The 11,068-nt window shown below is 53.6% G+C and overlaps 1 protein-coding gene across 1 annotated transcript in view; it reads left to right on the forward strand.

The window, feature by feature from the left end:
• Positions 1-1,463: 1,463 nt before the first annotated feature.
• Positions 1,464-11,068, forward strand: part of Cspg4 (chondroitin sulfate proteoglycan 4) — a 34,754-nt gene continuing 25,149 nt past the window's right edge. Inside the window, exon 1 of the mRNA XM_021172791.2 lies at positions 1,464-1,722. Within this exon, the coding sequence (XP_021028450.1) occupies positions 1,635-1,722 (88 nt within the window). The 5' untranslated portion in view covers positions 1,464-1,634. The remainder of the gene's footprint in view (positions 1,723-11,068) is intronic.

The raw sequence follows: 11,068 nt of genomic DNA on the forward strand, positions 1-11,068 counted from the left end.
CCCATAGAACAGCAACAGTCAGCTTCTTAGGCCACCTTAACAGGTACTTATTGAGCACCTACTGTATGCAACTGCCTACGGAGGAGAAAGTCAAAGGATCACAGAAGACCCTCCATCAAGGGGAGGATATGCGGTAGTTGTATACAAACCGTGAAGTACTGGGATGTGCAGAATGAGAGAGGAAGAAGAAAAGGCGATATGTGTTGAAACACCTACTGTATGCCAGGCCCTGAGGTAGGCATTTGAGACATATTAAAACACTTAATGCTTATAAATTCAAACTTGTAAATGAGGAACAGAACCACAGGAAAAAAAAAGGACTAGTTAAAGGCCGGACAGTGGAGTAGGAGAATTGGAATCAAGAACACATCAGACCAGGCATGGTAGTAAGAGCACAGAGCATGGGCTCAATGATTCGGCTTGCCCTCGCCTGGATCAACTCACCCAGGCCCTTTAATCCCTCTCAGCCTCAGTTTCTCTATCGAAATGGGGCTCGGTTCTATCAGAAGTCATGAGTCGCTGGACTTGTGTTATGACTGTTGCTGCTCAGGGGTAAGGATTGGAAAGAGGGTGCACAGTGGAACGTGGGCACAGCAGGGAGCCCAGTGGAGGGATATACGTGAAAGAAGAGGGGAACAGGAGTGTTCCTCTATGCATCCACTAGAAAAAACCCAGGCCAGGTCCCAATGCAGCTGGGGCTGGCCAAACACAGGCACCGGGAAAGGCCACAGTAACTCTGCTTTTTCCAGCTCCTGGTTGGACTAGGCAGGATCTTGCCTGGGAAGGAGCCAGGAGGAGAAGGCCCCAGCCTGAAGCTGTTAGGTAGAAGCTAAATCCAGGGCCAGATTTCCAGGAGGTGATGGGGCAAGTGAAAACACCAAGATTTGGGGGTCAGGAGGCCTGGGATCCTGGCAGGAAATGGCCAGGCACTACCTTTGACCTTGGATTCTGAGCTGGGCTCCTCCTCCACAAAATGAAGGGAAGGGTGCTCAGCCCCTACCTTGCAGGGCTGTTTTGAAGCATGTGTTACCACAGGGCTAAGCTTCTGCACCACAAGATCCAGACCTCTTGTCTTTACAGGCAGAGAATGTACAGTCTGTGGAAAGAGAAGGGCAAACCTAGAGCTCTGCCTAGCGGTCTGCTCTAGTGGAATCCTCAGGGACCTGTGACCTTGAAGGCACCTAAACCCCTTCACCGCAAGGGCAGAAGAGGGCTGGCAGCTCTCACTTTTATTTCCCGTTCTCAAGCGATCCTGTCCACAGAGTTCTGGGGGTCTAAAGATTTAAGAGACATTGTCCCAAACCCTTAAAATGGGGCATGGGTCTGCCTTGGCAGGAAAGGTCCTTCAATCCTAACCAGGAGCAAGAGCCCAGCACGGCCCCTTTAAGAAAGTTGGAGGTGGGAGCAGACAGAGGGAGCCCCCGCCCGAAATCCAAGCGCGGGTCGGCGCCTGCCCCGCCCCCGGAGTTAAGTACCGGACAGCCCTTGCGCCCTAGCCCGTGCGAGGAGCCCTGCTCCCTCGACTTTGAACTTGAATTGCGACTTGCGACTTGCGACTTGCGACTCGGGTGCTGTCCAGACTCAGCACGCTCTGTTCCTTCGCCTTACAAGTCCAGGCACCCAGCCCCGCCGCGATGCTTCTCGGCCCGGGACACCCGCTGTCAGCTCCAGCCCTGGCCTTGGCTCTTACCTTGGCCTTGTTGGTCAGATCTACAGCTCCTGGTGAGTGAGGGACTGAGACCCTGACCCTGCCTAAAGGATCTATATGGGGACTGCACTCGTGGTCCCTGATCAAGAGTCCAGGGGCCTATACTTCTTCCCCAGGCTGAGGGTCTGGAAGGAAAGCTGTGATCTCTGTTAATGGGAACTCCGGGTATCCAAGACTGTTTTTCCTGACCCTAGAAACTCAGACTCTGAAAAGGGACCCCTGGAGTCAGATTGCCAAGGGTGTGGCTCTGCCCACCCAGATTGTCTGGAACACTCAGCCACCTCGATGCTATCCATTCTCTTTGCCATACAGGTTTGAGTGACCACAGTGGCTATCAAAGGATACCCAGAGGCAGCATTAAGTGTGCATCTTGACCACAGATACTCTGAGTCAGAAGTGGGGGTGCTGTGAAGTGAGACTCGGAGAGGAGGCACAATGCCCCACCCTGTGTGTGCCCAGCACACCTCTGCCACGGCCTCCTCTAACTGCCTCTGGCTTCCATACTCTCTTTTTGTTCCCAGGGCTGGCTAGCTGGCTTCTGTCCCTACCTCCATGGGCCCCTCGTGTCTGCTCTCCTCACTGAGAGGACCTAGCTGGTGACAGACAAAACCACCCACTCTCCAGGGTCCAGAGGCAAGGCTGCCACCCCTCAGATATCTCTCTGATAGCCCTGGGACAAACCAGGCCACACCCCCTGTCCCTAGCTCTGGTGTCTGACCAGCAGAGCCTGAGTGAAGAGCACCTTGGTGGGCATCTTGTCTGTCACAATTGTCACAATCCCAGGAACCCTAGCAGTACAACGCTCTTCCTTTCCTGGAGATGAGGTCTGGTTAGACCATGAGATCTGTGGCCTCGGGGCCCCATCTGTCATTACTACCAATGTATGAATCAGGCAGTCAGCCTACATCTTTCAGGACCATTTCCAAGAGCAACTTAGAGCAGAGAAGGAACTTGAGTCTCCCTTCCAGGGGCCCAGACCACACCCTTCTCCCCGTCAGACGGAGGAGACCAGCTCTAAAGAAGGCTATCACGAGGCACCCAGAAGGGAAGTGAGTCAGGGAAGGACCCCTCACTCCAGCTAGATCTGGGCTCCTCATCCCCACTACACAGACTGCCTTTCCTAAAATCTCACAGTCTCGGAGATGAACAGACATGAGGGATGTGAGGAGGGAACCCTGAGGTAGCTGGGCATTTCCAACCAAGAGATGGTTCCCTGCAGGCTCTACCTGCTTGGGCTTCAACCGAGAGCAATTTTTAGACACCATCTTAGCTCTGGCAACGAAAGACATGATGCTAGAACAACACAAAGATGGGCGGGCTGCGTCAGGGTGTGGCCATGCATGCCTGTAATGTCAGTACTGAGGAGGTCGGAGGAAGGGGATTGGTTGCACTGTAGGTTCAAGGCCAGCCTGGACTGCAGAATGAGTCTCAGATTGGCCTCAGCTAGAGTGAGACCCTGCCTCCAAAACAAATGGGGGTCGGAGGATAAAAGGGGCAGAGGGAGAAAGGAGGAGAGGAGATGGGGAGGAGGCAGAGAAGGAGGGGAGAGGACTTGTGTTAATTCAGAAGATATAGTAAAGTAAGGTAAAATTCAAAGAGTGGTTTGTAATTGTGTGCGGAAAGATCCAGGTGAAAATGCACAGGAAATCAGAAATGAGATGGGTGGGACATAGGGGCCAGCCGTCGTCCTTGAGTCAAGCCTTGAAGGGTGGGAAGGGAGTCTGACTCCTGTCTGCGGTCCTCAGCCTGGACAAGAGCAGGAGGTGGGTGTAACGGGGTGTTGAAATAGAAAGGCCAGCAGCCTGACTGGAAGGCATATTTTGAGCACAGGACAGGAAGAGCCATTGAGCTAAAACCTTAAATGGCGAAATGAAGCCCACAGCCTGGGCACCGATGGTGAGAAGAAGGTGCAGCCAAGCCCTGGTTTGTTTTGTAAGATTTAACCCACCCTGGACGTCAGGAGAAGGATTGAAACGGTTCGTGTTCTACCCTGTGCCAGACAGCTTCTGCATAACAACCCTGTCACCCCCAACCCAGGCTAGGGGAGCTACATGGGGACTGGACTCACAGCCCGTCATCAGGAGTCCAGGGGCCTGTATTTCTTCCCCAGGCTGATCTCTGTTTGTAGGGTCTCCAGCTGTCCCAAGTTGTCTGGTTTTTATGACCCATGATGTCAAACTGCCCAGACCCCTCCTGAGTTCTGCGTGAAGAAAGTGTCATGCCCACTTCTCTTGGAGGCCCTTGGGTTCTCTTGTCCCAGCTGGGGCATACTTGGGTGGCTCCCCTACACCTCTCTGCATTCCAGAGGATCCAGGTCATGGGGTCTGGGAGGCAAGTTTTCTTGGCAACCATCTGGACCAACATCTCAACTGTACAGACAGGAGAAATGAGCCCCCAGAGAGGAAGCAAAAGTCTTAGGCCTTTGCAGAAACCCAGCTGCCCAAGAAAATTCCCAGGAAAGGGAGTCCATGCCTTCTGAGCTCTGTGGGAGACCCTCCACAGAGGAGCAGAGCTGGGAGGGTGTGGCCTAGGGGACAGGCTGAGGAGAAAGAAGGTGACATTCCAGCACAGGAAGGCTTGACTGTAACCTCAGACCCTGGGATGTGTCAGAGTGTAGCACTGGGGATAGTGACTGCCATGCCTCATCTCTGGCCTGCCCTCACAGACTAAAAGGTGGGATATGAGAGACTGAGGTGGGACCTATATACAGGCCTTCCACAGGGTTCTTGGGATTATCTGAATGAGGTTCAGAAGCAATGTGATATTTAAGGCAGCCAGGCTTCAGGGCCTGAGATACAAGAAGAGAATCAGAGTAGATCCTGTTGGCTCTGACAGTGATTCACAGGAGCATCAGTGGTGTGGAGACAGACGAACCTTGTTCATGCGCTGTGCGTGCTGCCCCGGAACTCTGAGGCAGGGCAGAGGCCAGGGGCCTTAGCCCAGCCCACCCAGACTCTAGAAAAGCTTCCCCAGAACTAAAGATAACTGAGCTCCCCCCTCCCAATGTCCACATGCCCAGGCAGGACAAGAAGGGCCTTTTAGCAGAGCCTGCCTAGGCAGGGGCTGTGGGGGGAGGGTGAGCCATGCCAGGTGGGCTAGGCTGCTGTTTGCTGGAACTAGGAGGGGAGGGGGCCACAGGGAAGGGATTGGGCATGTGTGGCGCTCACGCAGGAAGTGTATAGGCTGTCTGGGAACTGGGCGTGCTGCCCAGGATGGGGTAGGGGAGGGGGAATTTGGATATCCCTGACGTTCATGCTTGCTTGTTCGCTGGTACACAGATGCGGCTCACACATGAGGACTCACAGGCTCAGGCCATGGTGCTATCCAGCTGTTCTCAGAGACCCTGACAGAGGCAGGAAGGGCAGGAGTAGCTGCTGTCTCATCTCCAGCCCTCCACCTGACAGACTTCGGCTTGGGTAGTGCCTTGGGGTTCATGGAGGTGCTGGCCAGAGCTGTACTTCATGGTCAGGACCAGGAGCAGATGAACTAGGGGCCTGTAGGCTGGAGTTTAAGCCTGCTTCCTCTGTTCTCTTGTTTTACCGACTCCCCTACAACAGCCGGCCAGGTCCAGCACCCCTCCAGCATGCCCTCTGCCCCAGCCTATGTCAACCCCACAAAGCTTTCTAGAGATAAAACTCTTGTTCTAAGTACAGACGGAGTGGGTCTGGGTACACAGTGTTGCCTTCATTGCTGAATCTGCAAGGAATCTTGGAATTAACTGGATTAGCATCAATAGTTACGTGCTTAGATCCTTTCTAGGGCAGCCTTCCCTTGCTCTCTGGCCTCCAGGAGAATCCAAACCTCCTAGCAGGAAGAGGGTCAAGCCAGTTCATGTCTCAGTCTGAGAATTTGCCTCCAGAGCTAGCCATGGTGGGTGCTGGGGTACACGGCAGGAAATGGCCCCGTTTTACAGAAGAGGAAGCTGGGCTCAGAGAAAAATAAGGACCCCCCCACCCCTCCGCACCCCCCCCACCAATCACTCCAGGCATTCTCACTCATCCCAATAGAGTGGCCACCCCAGATCAGGCCATCAGAGTGGGGACACACACCAGTGACCTCACACACACCCCCAAAGAGAGATATCTCTAGAGAAGTCCAGGTCTCTGTTGCTGTCCCTCCAGCAACTGCCTCCATTTTCCCAAGCTCTCCTGCCTCATAACAGAAGCAAAATCTTCCATTAAAAACCTCCACCTACTTCCAGCTAGAGGGAAAAAAAAAAGGAAGCCACACATTTGTCTCTGATACGCGGGTTGTAGCCTGCGGCTGTTGTCAAGGTGGCTCGGTGGTGTGGATTATCCTCGTTCTGGAAGTAGTGTGGGCGGGCCTGGCCCAGAGCAGTGCCTGTCTTGTTGACCATCTCTTCTCACTCAGTGCCTACCCACGCCCGCCGACTCGAAGCCTGTGGAGGAGCCAGCTCTGCCAACTCTGGTGTGCATTAACCAGGCTGCCAGCCATGGCTCATGCTTACTTGAGTGTTTTGGTCTGTCCCCTCCCCCGCTGCCTCCACAGACCTCACAGCAGAAATCCTGACTTCTTTGTCCTTCTTCCTGGCATAGATGGTGACCTCACCCATAGGACCAGCAGCCCCTGGTATCTCACCTCCTTTCTCATCGCTCTCCACCACATAGCTGAGCACAGGGTTTGTCCCCTGGGGGCTGACCGGGAATTTTGCACCCAGGGGTTTTGCACCCAGGGGTCACACACCAGCCTACCCAGAAGAAGTATATGATCCTGAAAATATGCGATCCCTATCTCACCCAGTACACATACCGTAGCAGCTTCCTGCACCAATGGTCATAGGTTGCGTTTTATCTGTTTTTGGCCAGGAGTGATGTACCTAGAGGAAACCCTGTACTCTAGAGGAAGAAGCAAGACTGAAATGAAAGTTCATAGCCAGCCTAGCCTACATAGCAAGACCCTGTCTCAAAATAGTGATGATGGTGATGATGATGATGATGAACACGGTTGGGTGAGGATGTAGCTTAGTTGGTAGAGTGCTTGTCTAGCATGCATGGAAGCTGAGTTCGGGCCCCAGTCCCACTGCATGAACTGAGTGTGAGAGCATGCACCTGTTATTCCAGGACTCGGAGGTAGAAGCAGAAGGACCTGGAGTTCAAGGTCATTCTTGGCTAAATAGTGAGTCTAAGACCCTTAGACGTTCTTGGCTCAATTGTGGGATCCTGTGTCAAACAAAGCAAAACAATCAAAATATACTGTTTTCATAGAGGATCTTGTAGCAGAGAAAGAGAATGAGGTGGACTAAGATTGCTTCCTAGCTTTCAAAGAATCCCACTCAAGGCTGACTGCAGGGTTTCCTGTAAAGCATCCTTCTCCAGACTGTTCAGCAGGGAGCCTGAAGGCAGACGGCAGCCCCTGAACCCAGCCTCCACACACCCAGACTCTGAGGTTTCTCCTGCCCAGACTCCCACTCAGCTACTCCTACCATCAAATAGAACATTCCTGCCCATCCAAGTGAGCAGAAGCCTCACTCTCCCGTGGCCACACTCACCAACACAGCACTACTCTACTGTGCCCTCCTCTCCCGTGGTCAACGTGAGTCACGTCCTAATGTCTGGCCATTAGTTAACGTCTGCTGTCATCAGCCTTTCTGCCGGGGCGCTGTATAAAAATCCCCCTGTCTCCTGAGTATCGTTAGACACTCAGCAGGTGTGCATGCGTGAATATGTGTGTGCTCACGTGGACACCTCACACACAGCACATTGTTCAGTGGGCTCTGACCAAGACCATGTCCAGCCTGCAAGCCAGCAGCCCTAGGGGAAGCCCCCAATTCAAGACACATACCCTGGCCAGGAAGGGCCTCTGGCTAAGTCTGGCCAATCTGCTCTCTGGGGAGCAGAGGAGACTGAGGAGAGGAGCCCAACTTCCGTTCCCACCTAAGAGCAAACCCTTCCCCGCCCACATTTCAGGAGGGGCAGCTATAAATATCAATGGGCCCAGGATGCTGATTCCCACGACATCAGCTCCTCCCTGCCCCCCTTCTCTAGTGCACTGGGGCCAAGAATCTCTGCTGCAGCTGGGGCAAGGCAGGCTTGCCCCCCCCCCACTTCCTGGCGGAGGGAGAATAAATCACCATTTTGGGGAGTCTCTGGGTTATGGCAGAGCATCTTTCCAATTCTCATTTTGACTCAGCCCCCACCTTTCCTGCTCTTAGTCCTTGTTTCCTCAGAGACCTTCTATGGGGAGGCAGGAGGCTAGACACAGCCATTACAAACATGGTGTTAGAGAGTTCGTCTGGGATTAGGTCCCAGCCCTTGTGCGAGGACCTTGGCTTGGCCCACTCTGAGCCTCCAGTTAGCCCTTTATACAACAGGAAAGTATAAGCCCTACCTCTCATATGAGTTGAAGACAACAAAGCCAGACCGGGGCCTGGAAATAAAGCTCTGCCAGGTCTCTGTGCCCGAGGTTACTGTTGTTCTGTTCCTTCTGTCTTTCTGTGGTGGGTGGCTCAGCAGTGGGGGGTGATCCTGTTTAGGAAAGGTTCCAAGGCAAGGACTCTGGGAGGGCTCTCAGTCACCCACCACACCCCCAGCTCAGGAGCCTTTACAAAGTGGAAGCAGGGTTCTGCATCTATCCCACTTGAGGGCTGAGGTCTCACCTTGTTGGGACCTCACTGACAGAGCAGAAGGTCCCTCCTGGGTACCCAGAACCCACTACCCAATAGCAGACAGCCCTGCACAAAGCACATGAGCTGATATGCAGCTGAAACCCAGTCAGAGGATGCTAAGTGAGTAACCAGAGGGTAGGCAGACTCTGTCCCCAAAGCAAGTGACCGGGAAGGAAAAAATGGGCCCCAGTATGGTTTATGAGTAAGGGAACCCAGAAACCTGTTTTTTTCTTGTCCTCTGCCAACTCCACAGGGCCTTCTCTTGGTCCCCTCTCCAATTCTGACCAGAGCCCAGTGACATTGACATAAAGTGTTCCAGAGTACTATGGCCCACAGTCACCACTGTAATCAGCAGTAGTGGCAGCACAAGGGGCAGAAATTCAGGCTGAGTGAAGTTGAAAGATATCTCTGGGATGCTGGTGACAGCGATGTCCATGTGAGTTCAGCGAGGACATGTGAGGTGACTTTCCAGAGATGGCTACAGGGTGAGAAGCTTGGCCTTGTAACTCTAGAGGCATCCTCGGGAAGAAGGAATGTCCAGAGCCTAAGTTCTCTGTGTGGACACCTTTGCCTTCACCCCAGAGCATTCTGGGAAGGACCCAGCCATCTCCCCGGATGTTCTAATAAACTCCAGGTGCCTGCCTCTGGCTGTTTCTGTCTCCAGGCATCTGGGGTTCATGTGCTTCTGATCTCCCATCTGTAGCCCAGCTGAGCCCTTCTAGAAGTAGGTAGGGGCTGAGATGGTGGCTTTTTCCTCCACTTAGTAACAATCAACGGATAGGGAACTTGTATCCATGCTTACTACGTGACAAGGTTGAGATTTCTGACCATGCTGTGTGGCCTTCAACAGACCTCTGTCCCCCTCTGTGCCTCTGCATGAAAACTTTAATCTCCCAAGTCATCTCTAAAACTCTGAGTCCAAGCTCTTAAGAATGGGACAGGGTCTCAGCTTCTAGCTAGCTGCTTGTCCTGAGCCGCACAGTAGGCTGGAGTAGACCTTCCTCGGGGCTTAAGGGCATTGGTTAGCCAGTGTTCCCGGGCACTGGGAAACAACTTTTCAAAGTTGGCCCCAGACCCTGGGGCTCTCCCAGGATGAGAGTTTTCCCCCACCCCCAGTTCCCATCTTCTACCCCCCAGCTTGGCTCCACCCTGCCAAAAATAAACTCAGACCACCCCATTTTATCCCAGCCAGACCCACCCAACCCTTCCAGAGCCAGTTGAGTCACTGCTTGGGACTGTTCCTTTTTTAACTGTCTGAGTCACCAGTTGTGGCTATGGCTTTGTGACACATGCCCAGGCTACAGTCAGCCCATAGCCCCTAAAAGCACAGCAGTGGCGTAGTGAGTAGCAGCAGGTGGATTTAGCTTGTAACCTCTCAGGACTAGAAAGCTCACTCCCTAGTAAGTCAAAGGGGAGCTGACCCCAAAGGCCCTGCCTTGCCTGTAGCATTCTATTGCACCCCACCAGAGCTAAGCTTGTACTGCAGGAGTGCCAGAACGAGAGGGGTCTCCAAGCCCAGTGTCTAGGGATGAATGGGAAGGCCACAGAGAAATCTATCATTGCCCTTGCCTATTTGGTTCCAGCCTAGGCCCCACACTGTGCCCCGAGTGCTCTTTAGACTCCCTATTGTCAGGGTTGCCCACTTCTGGCTTCCTCTGTTGCTCCTGCCTAACTCTGCTTACAGATCCATGGGTGCAGGCTCCCCATCTCTCTCGCAGACCCTTTTCTGTCCCATCTCTGTCTCTCCATCTCGACCATCCCTGTCCCTGGCTGTCTGTCTTCCTTTCTCTGTATCTGTGGTTCCTCTGTCTCTCCTCCTCCCTTTGCATTGCTGGCTCTTCATTTTTGCCTCTCCCAGCTCTGGTCCTGTTCTTTCTCTGTGTCATCCTTTACCCAGTTTGGGTGACAGTCTGAAGTACGCACTCTGCAGCTGGCACCCCCAAGGCCCTCATCTGTCTTCTCGGTAGACAAAATAGACCCACAACCACCCATCCCAACATGAGAGTCTGGGCCCCAGGGACCAATAATCCCGAGAGAAATTTTCCATCCTCCTCACCCAGGCCCCGTCCCCTACCCCAAAGCATAGGCTGCATCCTGTCCCAGGGAATGTCAGGATCCCACAGGCACTTCCTTAGAGCTTGGGGGTGGGGAGGGGGCCTGGGAATGGCCCCTCCTCGGGTCCTGCTGGAGCAGAAGCCTGAACAACTTCAAACCCCATTCTCCGTCTGTGGTTATGCATCCAGCTATAAATAGGGGCTCAGAGTCTATTTTCTTTAAAAACAAGCATCAGACTGGGTGACCATGGCCAGAAAAGCAACCCTTGGCTGGAGCAGGCTCCCACTCCTCCTCAGTCACTGTGGCCAGGCGCCTTAGATGGTTAGCAGGGCTAGAAAGGGGGTGGGGGTGACGATACAAAAGAAGCAGTCTCCAAGGCGCTACCTGGACCAGCTAGGGACCACCCTTTACACACCCCTCCCCATCTCTCTCCATCACACAAGGTCAGTCTCATGCCTGAGACTCACAGTGTCAACACAGAGAGGTGGTACAGGTCCCCAAGCCACAATTGAGTATCTACACCCCAAATAAAACCAAGGTGCCATGCCGGGCGTGGTGGTGCACGCCTTTAATCCCAGCACTCGGAGGCAGAGGCAGGCGGATTTCTGAGTTCGAGGCCAGCCTGGTCTACAAAGTGAGTGCCAGGACAGCCAGGGCTACACAGAGAAACCCTGTCTCGA

Source organism: Mus caroli, chromosome 9, assembly GCF_900094665.2.
Source record: "Mus caroli chromosome 9, CAROLI_EIJ_v1.1, whole genome shotgun sequence".
In the NCBI taxonomy this organism is placed as follows: Eukaryota; Metazoa; Chordata; class Mammalia; order Rodentia; family Muridae; genus Mus; species Mus caroli.